The sequence below is a fragment of the Sphaerodactylus townsendi genome, linkage group LG08 (assembly GCF_021028975.2).
Source record: "Sphaerodactylus townsendi isolate TG3544 linkage group LG08, MPM_Stown_v2.3, whole genome shotgun sequence".
In the NCBI taxonomy this organism is placed as follows: Eukaryota; Metazoa; Chordata; class Lepidosauria; order Squamata; family Sphaerodactylidae; genus Sphaerodactylus; species Sphaerodactylus townsendi.
The window spans coordinates 54,570,828-54,587,810 of record NC_059432.1 but is presented as its reverse complement, the minus strand read 5'-3'; the positions used below and the strand labels follow the sequence as shown (position 1 = coordinate 54,587,810).

The following is a 16,983-nucleotide window of genomic DNA, read 5'->3' as shown; positions in this document are numbered from 1 at the left end:
CAAATTTCAGTTTTTTGCATTTGAAAAATTGAAGGAGCTACTTTTAAGAAAAAATTGTTTTTATTTCCAGTGGGCGTTCATATCTGTAATTGTTGTTGCCTGTTCTAATAAGTTACTAAAGTGAAGACTTACAATAGTCATTAATGCAAATAGAAGAATAGTTCTATATAGAAGAATAATTGTACTGGGAAAGAAAAAGTCTAGGCGACATTTAATCTGAGCTGGGACATTCCATGTCTCTTATCCTAGAATCTCTTTTTAACGCCTTACGTGAACAGGTGTGCCCATACTCTCATTCTGTAGTTCAGAAAAGCAGTGTATTAGGGGTACAGATATATCCTTCAAGTGAGTTTTAATGACAGCACTTTCACTGAAAATTGGAAGATGGTGTTAAGGATACGGTTACATTTTTTTTAATCCAGTAAGAATGTTCTAACACAGCATTGCTTCTTGGAAGAGGCAGAGAATCGCTCAGCCTTGCGGTGTGGTCTGACACTTGTTATTGATTTCATCATATTTTCCCTGAAATCTCAGAATGTAAGATAAATGTCATTTATGAAAGATGAGTATATTATAAGTCCCCATTTACATTTTAATTAAATTGAAGGAAAAGATTAAGGCCATGGCTAAGAAGCTATCCACCAAAATGAATGTGATATAGCAGCATAGTTCCTGTTTCCTGAAGATGGGGGGGTTCCAGTGTTGCATGTATTGCTGATTAATTGTAAGCAATTTTTATTCATATTTTTACAGTACACTGTGTTAGCTTGGCTTTATTTCTGTGCTGTATTTTCTGGTACGGCTTCAGTGGGATATAAATATTCATGGGCTTATTTTAAAAGTAATTAAACTTGGTGATGTGAGCTGAAGTTTAAAATGGGAAGTTTTGTTCCTGGAAAAGTTGCAGGTTAGACTTTTCTGTCCTTTATGATATGACATACATTCAAACTAGAGAAAACTTGGCTGTGCCATTTTGGTATTTCCTTTCTCAGCAATTGATATCTCATGGTTCAGAGTGGTCAGCTGCAGTACTGCATTCAAAGCTCTGAGTTCAATCCCAACAAAAGTCAGTTTCGGGAAGGTGGCTCAAAGATGATTCAGTCTTCCATCCCTCTGAGGTCAGTGAATGAGTACTTAGCTTGCTGGGGGTGAAGTATAGACAGTTGTGAAACTCAGTGGCAAACCACCCCGTAAACATAGGCTGCCTAGTAAATATAATGATGTGATGTCACCCCATGGGTCAGTAATGCTTGCACAGGGGACAACCCTTACCTTTTTAAAGCTGTCAGCGATAAATAGGGCAACTGCTCTCTAAAACTGGTGTAGATGAGAACACTTGCTGCAGGTTGGTTGTTGGCCCCTAATCCTAACAAGAATGCATATATACTAAGTTGCTTCTTCTGTTCTGACTATTGCTTTGTAGATGGACAAACTATGGCATCCTCTGTCTTTTAGCTTTTTGGTGTTGCATCTTTGTGCAGTCAATATTCTGCATTAGACAAAGAATTGCATTTACTCAGCCTCCTATGAGATACAGTACCCTAGTCTCCTTTTTACATATTTGAACACCAAGCAATATTTGCCTTGTGATAAAAAACAAATTATTATGGAAAGGGTTGCAATTCAAGGTTATAGTGTAAAAAGAGAAAATGCTAGTATGAAGGGAACAAAATATACAAAACCATCATGCTCTTCTGATTTTGTTCTTAAGTTTGAATCACTTGTGAATGTTCTTTAGTCAGGACAAGGTTTTCAAATCTTAATGTGTCCATACATTGCAGTAGATTGCTTCAGCTCTTTGTTGCAGTTTATTTTCAGTTGCTTCCCACAGACTTCCACATGTTCTCCCATTTTCCTACTCTTTCCCTGCCTTCCTTAGAGGTGTTCTGCAACATAAATTCCATCCCAATATGTTTCATGAAATTTAAACAATTCATCCATCTTTTTCTGCTCACAGAGTTACTAAGAAAATCAAAAATAATCCAAATTGCTTATTATTGTATGTATTGACAGTGTATTAGTAAAAACAACCATTCCAGTGGATCAGTCAGCCTAGTTTGTAACCATTGGTCCCCTAAACCTTTGATGTGACCCAACCCTATCCAAAAATAACAGCATGCCCAGAATTCCCTATGACAGTGCAGGGAGTTTGCAATGTTTTTCAGCTGAGGAATAATTGAACTGAACCACACTGTCAGAGGCACAGAGCACCTTATACACCTTGGGGATGTGGCCTCTTGGTTCATTTCTTATTAATTTTGCCTCCACAGGATTGAAGAGTTCATTCTGGTGTAAGAGCCACAAAGGCCTGGGGTTGGTTATTATCTGTACTTTAGTAAGTCTTTAAATTTCCTGCACCTAATTTTCAATTCTTTATTTTTGTTTTATTCTGTGCTTTCAGATGGTCTCCTTGTTGTTGGTGTGCACTCAGCAAAATTTCCAAATGAAAAGGTTCTGGATAACATCAAAAGTGCTGTTCTCAGATACAACATCACTCATCCTGTGGTAAATGATGCAGATGCAACTCTTTGGCATGAGCTAGATGTGTCCTGTTGGCCAACCCTGGTCATCCTTGGCCCCCGTGGGAATATGCTGTTTGCTCTGGTTGGCGAAGGACACAAGGAGAAATTATTTCTATTTACATCCATAGCCCTGAAGTACTACAGGGAGCAAGGACAGATCAAAGCTAATGTAATCAGAACACAGCTTTATAGAGATTCTTTGCCACCTTCTCCTTTGTTGTTTCCTGGAAAAGTTACAGTGGATGAGTCTGGGGACAGGCTGGTAATAGCAGACACTGGACATCACAGGATTTTGGTGGTCAAGAGAAGTGGTCAAATTTTGCATGTTATTGGAGGTAAGGGCATAGTGAGTAAACTGTCACAATATATTTTGAACACTGTTTTGCTTGCATACCTTCTAGTACTGTTGGTGCTGTTAAAAATAAATTTGCTTAGGAAATACTTTAGTGATCTGTTAGTGTATTCTTTTAGACCAGTCTGCTTCATTGAATCATAGGTACTTGACTGTTGAACACAGACACACATTTCATTTCCTACAAACTATGGAGAGGCTGAGAAAAGCAATCTAAACTAGAAACACAGTAGTAGGATTTAGGAGAAGACATTTTTTTCCAGGCATGTATTTGATGTCAGTATGTCTTTTTTGCAGATACTTTCATGATCTTTCACTGATATGTTGTCTATTCTTATGGTTTATAACTGATGATATCTAGCAGTCACAATCCAGAAGATACAGAGGTAACCCATGAGTTCCTGTGATGGCTGCAGCTAATTCTCTTCGTAAGAAAACCAGTGTTGTGCAATGGTTAGGTTATTTGTATAGAACTGAACTGGGATGCATGTTCATAAATCTCATCAAGTGACCTTGGATCAGTTGCTGTCCTCTTAACCTATCTCCCAAGGTTGTGGTGAGATGAAATAGATGTGAGGCTCATCTATGCCTTCCTGAGGTCCTTGGAGGAAGGACAGGATAAAAAGGCAATGGATAGCACCTTAATATAAGAAAAATACATAATTGTAATCACTGTTTGTTGTGGCAAATTCATCTCTCTGTTCAAATATCCTTTTGCATACATTCACAATAATCATAAATTAAATACCGTATATACTTGAGTATAAGCCGAGGCACCTAATTTTACCACAAAAAACTGGGAAACTTGTTGACTCGAGTATAAACCTTCAAACTTGACTTAGTAGCAGCTAAAAACAGAAGATTTGGGAGCAAGATGAGATAGAGTTGCTTAACAGAGTTTGAATTAGGGATGAGCAGCTTTCCAGCACTCTAGGAACAAAAATGAACCACTGTTTTCCTCCAAATGTAGAATAATTCTGGGATTCATAGCCATGCCAGCCTAAACTTTGCTCCAAAGAAAGTCTTTGTCTTCAGCAACATCAGTATTTGACAGTAAACTACTGTATGAAGAATTGTATTCATCTAGAACAGCGGTTCTCAACCTGGGGGTTGCGACCCCTCAGGGGGTCGAACGTCCCTTTCACAGGGGTCGCCAAGGCTCCTGTCATCAAGGCAGGTGGAGGGAGTGAGGTGGGGGAAGAAATGCCTGTTGCTGGCTGCCAGAGAGCCGGGCCAAGACGGCATTGAGCTGCGGATCAGGGCCAGCAGCTCAGCTCAGCTCGCCTCTGCCAGAGCCGGAAGCTGCCCAGCCAGCCTTGGAGGGGGGAACACAAGGCGTTAGCATCCAGGCAAGGGGAGAGGCGGGAGCAGCAAGGCTCCACCTTCCCTGGGCAAAGTACCTCTGAGCGGGCATGAAAGGGTCAAGCCTCTCCTGTGTTTTTCTCCCCCCACCCCGTTCCTTCTCTCTCCTCTCTTTCTTTTGCATGTACTTTCCCTCCCCTTTCCTGCCCCAGCGCCTTCTTGAGAATGGCCCCGGCTCACCCCTTCTAATCCCCCCCGCTCTGTTTTTCCTCTCCCACTTTCTCCTGTTCTTGCCCCCACCCCGTTCTTTGTCACTACCCTGCCCATCTCAGTTTCTGGACTTTTAACTTTCTTTCCCCTCCTCCATCCCAGTCTGAAATGGCTCTCTCTGATTTTTCCTAGTGCTTCTCTTGTCTGCTCCTTGATCTCCCTTTCCTTCTTTGTCGCTGTCCCTTCTCTCTCGTTATAATTAACTTCAACCTGTTCTTTCTCCCCTATGTTATTTTCTTGGTGCAAGCCTTAAGTGTATTTACTCAGATGTAAGCCTCGCTGAGTTCAATGAGGCTTACTCCCAAGTAAGGATTGTTGCTGTTGCCTATCTGTCTGAACAGGAGCGATTGCTGTGTTCAGACATGTGGCAATGGGTTTGAGGTGTGGTGTGGTGGTGGTTTTATTTATTTATTTATTTATTTATTTATTATATTTATAAACCGCCCTCCCCCGAAGGGCTCAGGGCGATGAACAAATAAATTTTGGGGTGATCAAGCGAGAAAACCAGCCAGATCCATGAGGATCCATGTTTTTGAAGCAGGTTTTTGGGCCACTGCGGTGCCACGGAGCATGGCAGAAGCAATTGCTGTGTTCAGACACGTGGCAAAGGGATTGAGGTGTGATGTGGTGGTGATTTTGGGCTGATCAAGCGAAAAAACCAGCCGGATCCATGAGGATCCATGTTTTTGAAGCAGGTTTTGGGGCCACTGCGGCGTCACGGAGCGTGGGAGAAGCAATTGCTGTGTTCAGACCCATGGCAAAGGGGTTGAGGTGTGATGTGGTGATTTTGGGGTGACTTAGGGCAAAAAGGAGGCGGATCCATGAGGATCGATGTTTTCAAGCAGGTTTTTGGGCCACTGTGGCACCAGGGAGCGTGGGAGGAGTGATTGCTGTGTTCAGACACGTGGCAAAGGGGTTGTGGTGTGATGTGGTGATTTGGGGGTGATCTAGTGCAAAAACCAGGTGAATCCATGAGGATCCATGTTTTTCAAGCATATTTTTGGGTCACTGCAGTGCAGTCCCCCCCCCCCAGCAACCCAATACCCAGAGGGCAGTGCAACCCCGGAAATGGAGGGCAGAGCAACCCCAGATCCGGAGGGCAGAGCAACCCCCAGCCAGGTGGGCAGGGCTACCTCCCCCATTCTTTCCTCCAATTCAAACGGCCAGGAAATCAGAGCCTTTAGAGCAGACTCATGGACGCTTCCCCAGATGAACTCATGAACAGTTTAGAGAGGCCATGGGGGTCACCACAACATAAGGAACTATATTAAAGGGTCACGGCTTTAGGAAGGTTGAGAACCAATGATCTAGAATGCAACGCACCAATAACCCTTAGGAGAGAAATGCCTCGGTTTCTTTTAACACACACACACACACACACACAACCTAGTTGTAAAGCTTGTTTTTATGGCTTTCTAGTGAGTTAGAAAAAAAAGCAGCAACATGCTTACCAGATCTCCACAGCAGCCCAGCTCCGGCCGCCATCTTGGAATTACCGTATATACTCGAGTATAAGCTGAGGGGAGCTTTTTCAGCATTAAAAATGTGCTGAAAAAGCCGGCTTATATATGGTAAATGGTTGGCACTTTTGAAACGATGCAACATGTAACAATTTGAATTTGATATTACAGAGTGATTTGTCTTGTTGGTTTGTGGGTTTTTTTCCTTTCTCAGAATAAGTTGCATATTTTTACTTTGGCCACCATGATATCCTAAGAATTTTGATGACCCAGTTGAAATTGTTTTTTAAAAAATTGGCCTGTTTTACTGTCATGTTTAATGCAGTGCCATTAAGTATTAGAAGAATAAGAAAATATCTTACATTCTAACCCTGGGCGTAGTGACCAAAGATTAGGACAGAGTGGTTAACAAATTTGATTGGAAAATTTGTGTCTCCTCTCTTGTGACCTACTTGATATGACTTACAAATAAAGTATAACAATCAAATCATGTTACTTCAGCATTAAAAACAAACCATCTAAAACATCCTGAAGCATGAAAACAACCAGTCCAACCCCCACCTCCCATGAAACAACATGCAACAGCATTTCATAAAACACTCCACAGGCTATAGAAGTCCCTACAACTGAACCCTGCCTGAACTTCCCCCCTGGAGCAAGGAACAGTTGAGGGCTGGCGAGTAGGGCTCGCCCCACCCTCAATCTCCACGTGGAGATCCAGAATGGGGCCAGCTGGCTTGCCCCACCATCTGTCCCCTGATGGAGGTCAGGAACAGCAAGGACTTGTTTGAGCCAGGCCTCAGCCAGGCTCAAACTGAGCTTTGCTGCTGTCTACCCTCTAGCTTTATACTGTTGGCTGCGGTGGAGCTTGGGGGCTGAGCCACTTGGAGACTGAGGGTGGGGCGAGCCCTACTCACCATCCCTCAACTGTTCCTTGCTCCAGGGGGGAAGTTCAGGCAGGGTGCAGTTGTGGGGACTTCTGCCATTTTGTTAACTATGCCCTGCTTTAGAAGAGAATTTTCCATAGAACTTTCCATTTGTACTACATAGTACTTTCCTGTGTAGTTCCTTCCCTTTTGTTCTTTGCTGCAAACATTGATACAGGTTAATACAGAAGGAGCCCTGACCTGGATAGCCCGGGCTAGGCTGATGTCTCAGATGACAGAAACTAAGCAGGGTTGATGCAGCAATTATTTGGATGGGAGACCTTCAACGAATACCAGGGCCATAATGTGGAGGTAGGCAGTAGCAAACCACCTCGACTGCCTCTTGCCTTGAAAACACCACGAGTGGTTGCCATAAGTCAGATGTGATTTTATGGCAAAAAAAAATATTATAGGCACATTAGGTACAAATAGTTATGCCACTGTAAAAAATTAACAGTGCAGTTCTGAGGAGAATTACTCCATCAGTGGGCTTAGACTGGAATAACTCTTGTACTGTAAGTAAGTAAAGTACAGTGGAACCTCAGTAATCACCGCCTTTAGTTTACGCCGGTTTTGGTGTTCATTGGTTGCACCTGGCCGTTTTTTTTCCTCAGTTGTCGCCAGGCGCCTCAGTGTTCGGCTACACTGTTTGCTCATGCACAAACGGCGTAGCCTCGGTTTATGCTGGTTTCGGAGTTCGCCGAGTGTTGTCGGATGGATTACCGGCGATTACCGAAGTACAGCTGTAAGACAAAAAATATTATGCAATATAATTGTGTGTTCTGTGTGGTTTTTCTTTCATTCCTTACATTCAAGCTTAAGTTTTGGTGTGAATAAAATCAGCATACTTGCAACAGTTTTGTTGTGATTAGTACTATAAAAGTGAATAAGTTTTTTTCACAACAAAAAATGTAAATTTGAACATTATTTGGAAGGAAACATCTATCAATTGACCAGGAAGAAATAGCAAATTTATTTCACAATTTGTGTAAACTATTTATATTCCACACTGTCAGCTTCTGCTTTTCAGCTTATACAGGTAAAGCGTTTTAAGTTAAATTATACCCTAATTTCTCAAATAGGCTTTTGGAAAACTGCAGATTTCACAAATCTCTCTCACTCTGCTTTCAGTTCTTAGAAAAGGTTAAAGGATTACCCACACAATTCTAGGCACCGTATGTCTGTTTGTTGATTTTTTTCTGTTCTTTAGGACCAAACAGTGGAAGAAAAGATGGAATATTCTCAGAAGCATCATTCAGTTCACCACAGGGGGTGTCTATAAAGAATGATATTATTTACGTAGCAGATACAGAAAACCATCTGATTAGGAAGGTAATCTTTCCTAGTTAAAAATGTTAAAGGAGAAGAGACAGATTTTGTTCCCAAGTAGAGACAGAAACTGATGTCAAAGCAGCTGTTCAGAAATTACTAAATATATCTGAAATTAGAATATTGCCCAGTATTTATAAAAATATTTTTAAAATATTTGAGTGTTCATGTTTTCTTTTTTTGCATATGCTTTTTATGGCAAGTTATTAAATACAATAGTTTAATATTCTCCGAAAAGGAAAGGAATGCAGTAATAATGTAGTTTTATGTCCTGACTTTTGTCTGTTTTTAAATTTAGTTATATTTTGGCTTTTATTTGTTTTGTCTCCCTTCTCTAAGAGAAACATCTCGTCCCACTTTATTCATTTCTGGGATTATTAAATGAGTAAATCTTTATAATACAAACACAGGATATATCTTATTGGCATCTTTCTAAGTTTGTGTAAAATGTCCAGTACCAACGTACATCATTTTAACCATAGAATTACATGGCTGGAATTGAACTGATCAGCTAGTCTGCTCAAATGACTTACCTTGCACATATGAAGTAATCTTGAATTGACTTGAATTCTGAGTTTGAGAGTTACCAAGATGCCCAAGCCAGAGTCTGCTTCCTGGTTTAAGAATAACAACAACAACAACAAAAAGTTTAGGAAACTGTTCCCTCCAGAGTAGGTTTCAGCATCACTGAGGTGTATTCCGCATAGGCCAAAAATAGCGATGTGAAAACGGTGTAAAACCTTTTACATCGTTTTAAATCCTTTTACACCGTTTTCACACCACTATTTTTTTGGCCCATTCAGAATCTTCCTGAGTCATGGTGGGACAGTGGTATGGTGTCTGACTAGGACTGGAGACACTCAGATTCAAATCCACACTTGCTGGGTGAGCATGGGCCAGTCATTTTGTCAGCCAAACCTAATCCACAAGGTTATTGTGAAGATAAAATGGAGGAATGGAAAATCGTTTATGCTACTATGAGTTCCTTGGAGGTAGGGTTGAATTTTTTTAAAGAAAAAAGATAAATATATGGAATAATTTTTTTACCAAGCAAAGTAGCTTGTTTCAGTCAATTATGTCACACTTTAAAGCTTGTTTGATTCAAGCAATATTATGATTTAAATATTTACCTTTTAAAAGTTAGATTTCTTCATAGGCTATTGTATGGACTTTCTGCTTTACAAAAAACTGTCTCTTTTAATTCTTTCCCTCACATGTAAAGCTGCAGTAGGTGAATTCAACAAACCAGCTGCGAATTCTCCTTCAAAATATGCACTATGTTTTGCGAAGCATATCATGAACTTGATAACAAAGAGTCTGTCTCATTAGTATGTACGGTTGAAAAAAAGGATTTGGTTTGTGTTTTTGTCCTAGATTGACCTTCAGTTAAAGATGGTGAGCACTGTTGCAGGGGTGGGAATACAAGGCATGGATAAGGAAGGAGGAGCTCAAGGGCAGGAACAGCCTATTAGTTCACCGTGGGATGTGGTCGTTGGAACCTCAGGTATTATTTGAAACTTTAAACTTCATACTATTTTGTTTTTGCTGTCTTTTATCTTCTCATAGACTATTTAAATTATCCATTTAGAAATCACTGTTGTGTCTCCTGCTGCCTGTCATTTCAAACCACATGATTCTGTCTCAGTACAAATTTAGATGGCCAATTCCCAGAATCTGCACATTGTATCATGATCCACTCTGTAAAACAGGCGTGAATCCTTGTCGTACTTTTGTTCCTTCTGATTAAACAGTTGCCATCATGTCATTTCTCACTTTGTTCCGGTTCAATACTGGGTATAAATGAAAAGAGCTTGGCACCACATCTTTTACGAAAATATTTCATCCCTGAAGAAGTGTGGGATTGGGTTTTTTTCTTTTTCAAACTACATTTTGATACATAACTGATTTGTGGATATTAATCTGTTAATTGTTGACAATCTGCTTGTCTTTATAATTCATAGCTTTATAGTTCATAGCTTATATGGCTAAGAAACCATTCCCTTATGAGGAATTTTAGGGTTTTATAAATTTTGCATGGGAATTAATTTAACCATTAGTTTTATACTACTTTAAATAATATTTACTAAATTAAACTTTTAAATTGAGGTGAGTGTGTATGTGCTATTAACGTGTAAAACATGACTGAGATAAGGAAGTGACATTTCTGAAATAAATTATACTGATAGTTGATAAGGCAGAATTCAGAAAACTCTTTGAATGATTATCGTTCTGTAAGTATTAAGAAATGTCTGATTATTGCATACAGTAGAAAGTAAAATGACAATTCAACATTTTACAAAGCAATTCTGTTATGGTACTATACTGCTGTTTCTCACACCACAATATAAACTATGAATGGTAGACAGGCCTCCTCAGAAATGTATGTAGATATGCCTGGGATCCCCAGTAGGGCCAGATCAAAGATAGTTTTAGCACTGTTCACTTTCATAAATAGCAAACAAATAAAGCACTGAAGAAAAAATTGAAAGTTCTAGACATTTATAAAGTTCAAAAATCAGAAAAGATCAAGGGGAAGAAACAATTAGGAAATTTCCCACAGCACAATAATATGACACTAATGAACTCTGTAGATTAGTAGCTCCTAATCCTGGAACCCCAAAGGTTTATTGCAATGTGTAGTTGCCCTGATTGCTGAGGTACAAATTTAACAGTCCAATCCAGAGTGCTTGGCAGCTGGTACTGCTGCAGCACCATCCTGCCACCTCCAGAGGGCTTTTTGGCATCACAAGTCAGCAAAATACAAAGCAAAATCTTCCCACCACTGAAAAGACCTCCATAGGAGTCAGTGGAAGCAAGTCCAAGCCCAGGTCACCATGTATCTAAAGACAGAGCCAGTGGCACAGAGGTGTTGACACAATACTCTCTGGTCCGGCCAGGCTTCTCATTGGACTTTAGAAATCAGCCACAGGCCTGTGCTGCCTCATAATAGCAATCCCCCCCCACCCGGATGGGGCTCTAAGAGACCAGAACACTGCTTATCTGTTGTCAGGTTTCAGTGACCCACAGTGAAAATTAAACTGAAGTTGAGGGAAGCTTATTTCTTTGCCTTACTCTGCCCCTCCCAAATACCCCCCACCCATTCTTAGATATTATGATTTCTTAGGGAATCTGTCTCCTGTACAGATTTAGTGTCTGATTAATCGGGGTCAGTGGAAACACTTTCCTCTGGTCCCAACTTTCCCACCCGTGCACCCCTCACTCTTTATTCTTCAAAGCAGTCAGACTTCAGAACATTGTAGCATCTGACAATGACAGTTGTAGAGAATTAAGGAATGTATTCAGTATGCATTCCCAAACCTTATACCCTTAAACCGGAATAGATAGATTTCCCTTGTGTTTCTCCCTACCTTTCCCCATCAACCTTTTTACTAACACTGAGTTGCTTTCTATATTCCAGTCCTTACAAGGGACAAAACGTCAAGGTGTAAGGGATTGCTTTTTATTTTTTAATGTACAAGGTAATGTAAAAAACATAGGTTACCCTTGCAATATACAAAAAACTCTGCCTTGTTTGTAGGTGTGTGATAGGTACTCAAGCATCATTTTCACAAATAGGAGGAACAGGCTGGTGACCTCTGGGAAATCATGGCTGGATGGGACAATTTGGAAATTCCACCCTATTCCCCAAAGGCTCCTTCTTCAGGATTCTCTTAATTCTCATGGATAAGCAGGTCTGTTTCTCCCATACATACACATACCTTTTTCTCTTTAATCTTCAGTCAACTACTCTGGACATTGGCAGCATATTTAATTCCCCATCAGGTCATGTTCTATTGTTGTTGTTGTTGTTGGTTTTTTTTTGGGGGGGGGGTTGTTTGCTAATTTAAAGTCATAATTTTTTTATGCACTTCAGATAAGCAGCAGTGCCTGCCTTGTCTATATGAAAGGGCATACCTAGGCATGGCATGAGGGGACTCGAGCTCCAAGCACCACTTTCTGGGGGCACATTTTGGGCTGCCCCCGCCTGCTTGTTCACCAGTCCTGCAAGGGGGTGAGGGGCACTGTAGTTTGCAGGAAGCCTTCCACCACTTCCAAAAGATCCAGAGCTTTACAGTGGGTTCAAAAGTTCCCTCCCTCTTTGCCCAGGACCATGTGGAGACTTTGCCTTCATTTGTGCGCACAGGAGAATGAGGTCTTCTGCACAGCTTGAGGAGCATTTGCAAAAAAGGAAATGAAATAGGCAAGCCAACTCTTCCCCCTTGCAGAGCCAATGCGAATCTGGTGCCCAGCTTGTGTCTCCCCTTCAAACAAACAACAGTTCCCTTTGTAGCACAAGAGTAAAAAAAAGCAAACTACCTGGGCAACTGCACTTTGCAAGCTGGGATGGGGAGCAGAGAGGGAGACACTCAGCCATGTGGTGGGTCCCTTTCCAGGCTTTGCAAGGAGACACTGACAGCCACTGGCGAAGGGTTGGGCAGAGAGGAGAGACAAGCCTGGGAAGCAGGTTTGCATTTGTGCATCTGTCTCCCTTTACAGTCTCAGGGGGAGGGGGAAAGGCAGTTGAACAGGAAGTGCAAAATCTTGCAAGGCAACTTTCTCTGCAAAGGGCCTGGGCTAATACTGACCCCCCCCCCCCTTGTTGCAGTTTGGAGGGGGGGGCACACAATTTCAGTGGTGCCCCAGATATCATTTTCTACAGGTACACTACTGTCTGTATGGACCCAATTTTGTGTTTTCACTATCCAGAGAGTGACAAGCAGTTTACTATTGGAGCGAGTGATGATGATAATGCTAAAATATATTGGGTGGTCCTCAAAGCAAAATGATTGCTTTGACAAAGTATGTCTCTTAAGGAGATGAATAGTCAATTTTATAATTTGGAGCATATAATTTATTAGTCTTCAATTTCACCAGATTAGAAGGAAGTTACTATCATGTTTCTGAAGTGAGGCATTCAAATTTAGCATTAATAAATCCCTTTTGTAAAATGCTGTTTGTTTGAAGTATATTTACTGCTTTAGAGTTCTTATGTAGTGTTACAGTTGTAAAGTTCAGTACTTTATTAATGACCATGTACTTTATTTACTATCTTCTATTTTTATTCAGTGCTGTTGAAAGCAAGTAGTGCTACATGCACATTTGATTGAAGTGTGAAATGTATTTGATAACTTCATTCTTTCTGAAAGGAACAGAACCACGACCCAGCCTTTATATAAATCTGTGACTTGTTTTCCAAAAGTGAGTTTTTTGGACTACAATTAGCATCGAGTTATAAAAATGCCTGGATTTTGCATAACCATTTAGGCCCAGTACACAATTAACGATAAAGTATGGTTTTTCCTCAGCCTCATTCTGTCATGAGAACTCTCTTTCCTTTGCTTCCTTCCAGACCTCCTCTCTCTTGGTAAGCCATACTTTTGTGCCATTGTATCCAAACCAGGCCCACTAAGATTTGTTAAGGGAGCGGGCTAGAAAAGTATTGGGGTAAATAGAACTAAGATTCAGTCAGGTCTTGCCAAACAAGGTCTTGATTTTGCCAAACACTAAGTAAGACATTACAAGCAGCCTATCCATCCAACATATTTAACCACTTCTGTGTTAATGCTAAAAAGTACTGCCTAAGTAACTATGCTGTGTACTCTGCTTGATTCCTTCTCTGTATGTGTTTTATTTTTTGTTTGTTTTTGGTTCTTTTGAAAAGCATTTCTTCTTGTGTGTGTTATCTCAGTATAGCAGTTTTCTCCTGTATAGTTTATTACACTTAATTGGTGTCCTTTTCAAAAGTTATTCTGCAAGGAGGATCCTGCAATTCCCATTCCACCATTTTCATGTACCCTTGTGTCCTGTCATTTCTTGCCCTGCATTAGAATCATTCCCCCACTCACAGGCACTGAAATGTTTAAGGTTGGCCTTCCAAGTGCTGACCATATTTTGGATACTGATATTATTCCTTATCTTTCTGATGTTCGATCAGGTTTGCCCTCTCCCCTACCATGTTGCTACACAGATTGAATAGCCATAATGATTAGAGGAAAAGTTGTTCATTAACTTATGAACAGTCAGTACCATTCTGCTGAATTAGGTAGCTTCCTGTGATTTGTTCTTGAATCAGAATAAATTTGGGGTCAGAAAATTGCAGGAAAAAGTCATGTTGTCCCAAGCAGGTGGAGCAGTGAGGATTCTTTTTTCACTGTTTTGGAAAGACACTGCAATACACCCATTTCCTTTCTGAAGAGAATATCTACTAAAACTGGAAAGCCTTGTTCTTAAACCTAGCGTGTACATTTTAAGAGATAAAAAGTACAGTTTGGATTAATTTTAAAGGAGTTTTCATCTGACTTATTTACCAAAGTTTCTTATGAGCTTCTCTTTTTACAATGTGGCAGTAATTCCTAAAATGGATTTTTCTCTAACACTTCATATACGGAAGATGTCATCCTTTCCTGTGACGCCTTTAGCATGACCCCTAGCCCTCACCTTCTGTTGCATAAGCCTCCATATGTGCAGTTGAAGTGAGAACACCTCCACATATTACCATTGCCTCCATATTCCTTTCCATGATGAATTTCAGATTTAGATTAGAACAGAGATCTGTTGTCCTTTTGACATTGTTAAATATGTGCACAGTGCTTTAAATAATGTCTTCTCTTCACTGGCATGTTACCATTAAGCTCATGATTTGTATTGACTGGAAGTATACTGCAGTGAAGACGTTCATTTCTTAGACTGTGCAACTTGCAACAAAGAAACAATGAACTCATCACAGATATTTTGGGCTTTACCTATGTGTTAGATGTCCTTTATATAATAGTCAAAATATTTCTTTTTCAACAATGTTATCATAAAAGTATCGAATTCCTATCAGGGAGACAGCTTTTATCAAATGTACCAGGTAAAAAGTCCAGCTGCAGTGATCTTCTTTGATGCAAGAAAGCCAATGACTAGATTAGAACATAATTTTGTACTTGAATGTTTGGCCTCTGGTTTGATATTTTTGTGGCTCAGATACAAACTGCAGCGTATGCTTAGCTATTGGTGAATGGAATACTGTCAGATGGTGGAACATACTGTGAAGTTCATGAGGTGTTAGACCACTTTCTGCAGAATGCCCGCTTTTTCTGCTGAATTTGGTATCAGCACCCTTTGGAACAGATGGGGAGGAGATGAGGAAAACACTATCTGATACCCCTTTTTTGATCATACAACCATCTCTACCCATGTGTCCTGGAAGCAACTTAGATGACCCCTGATATCATAGTCAGGCCGATGAAGACTTAGGAGTGGCGTTTCTTTTGTGCTTGTTGTAGCTGGGTTGAAAATGTCAACCTTGTTTCTGCTTCTGAATGAGGAAGAAGAGGCTCCCCCTGATCTGAAAGTCTTGTAATATTTTGACTTGTAGCCAGAACAGAAGGGGTGAAATCCTTTGTCCCTCTGATCCTTGTCCGTGTGGGAGGAGGAAGAAAAAGATGACATTGCCTTTTTTCTTCTCCTTTGTCTCAGTTAAGACTTTTTCAAGCACTACATCTTCTGAAGAACCTTTCAGCTGACAAGTTTGCCTTTGTTATATTGTCGACTTTCCAGGCCTTGAGCTACAGGTTCCTGTGAACCTTCACTGTCGCTGCTTTAGACCTGGGGCAGAACTGCATCCTGGGGTGCGTCAGTGATGAACTGAGATATATGTCATATTTTCAACAGGAACCTCTTGAGTACAGCTGGGTGCCCCTCAGGCTCGCTTACCAGATTGTCTGCCTGGATAATGGAGGCTCTTGCAAAACTGGACAAATGCCCAGTGCTCTGATTGTTAAGGAAGCTTCTTCAAAGGTCTTTTAAAGTGCTATCTTGTTCTTCTGATCAAAGGACTCTTTCAGTGCATTTTCACCATCCTTTGGGAGAATTGCCCCCAAGTTTAAGGCAGACACTGGACCATCAATGAGAGGGACTTTTAATTTATCCATGGCCTCCTCTGTCAAGGTGTATTGATACCTGGTAATGGCATTTAGAGTATTTTCATATCTAGGAGTAGGCTATTCCCATTTGAAATCTTTGAGAAAGCACTTTAAAAAGGGACAGCCTTGAATAGGGTTGGCTGTTTAAAGGTTCTTGTGTTATACTGCCCAATGTCATCAGGTGGTGCTATGGAGTCTGTTTTTTGTCTGATAATGGACTTTCTTCAGTAAACACTGAAAATGCTCACTTGAAAAAAGTCTGGAGGTTTTGTCTAGCGACTTGTACTCATCTCGTCTCCTGACCACTCTCCCTCTTCGCTATCTACGGTACAGACCTCAGATCTGCCCGTGTCCAGTGTGTAACAGACTTCCCTCTGTGATAGACCTTTGAAGATGCCAGCCACAGATGCAGGCGAAACGTTAGGAACAAGATCTACCAGACCACGGCTACAGAGCCCGGAAAACCCACAACAACCAGTTGAAACATTTTAAATTGCATTGGAGAATAATGAGGATTTATTTTGTCCAGTACTGATATTGTGATAGCCTAGTGGGGGTCCTAGGAAAGCTGGTTCCAAGGAAATGACTCTAGGCTTCCCTAGGTTTTACTTAATTTAGGCAAAGAGCTTTGCCCACAATCCTCTCTGGGCAGATCACATTCAGGTACCTAATTCCAAACCGTCGCATTCTGTAGCAGTAAGAGGGAAAAATAGGGAATGTTGATAAGGTCTGTTAATATTAGAGCTACTGGTTGCGACTTGTGGGTTTAAAATAGCTAATCATTTTTTCCCACTAGATGTTTAGAAGAATTTGTTTTTGTACTTTCTGTTCTGGGTTTTTACCTAATTAAAACCTATTCTGAACATTTTGAATTGTTTAGGATGAAATGGAACATTTCAAAGACATTTATTATGA

General features: G+C 40.7%; 1 protein-coding gene across 2 annotated transcripts in view; it reads left to right on the top strand.

Moving 5' to 3' along the window:
- NHLRC2 (NHL repeat containing 2) overlaps nucleotides 1-16,983 on the top strand; it is a 41,741-nt gene that overhangs the window by 12,872 nt on the left and 11,886 nt on the right. For both annotated transcript variants that reach the window (XM_048505254.1, XM_048505255.1), the window contains exons 4-6: nucleotides 2,402-2,857; nucleotides 8,043-8,164; nucleotides 9,536-9,665. In XM_048505254.1, coding sequence (XP_048361211.1) covers nucleotides 2,402-2,857; nucleotides 8,043-8,164; nucleotides 9,536-9,665 — 708 coding nt within the window. The remainder of the gene's footprint in view (nucleotides 1-2,401; nucleotides 2,858-8,042; nucleotides 8,165-9,535; nucleotides 9,666-16,983) is intronic.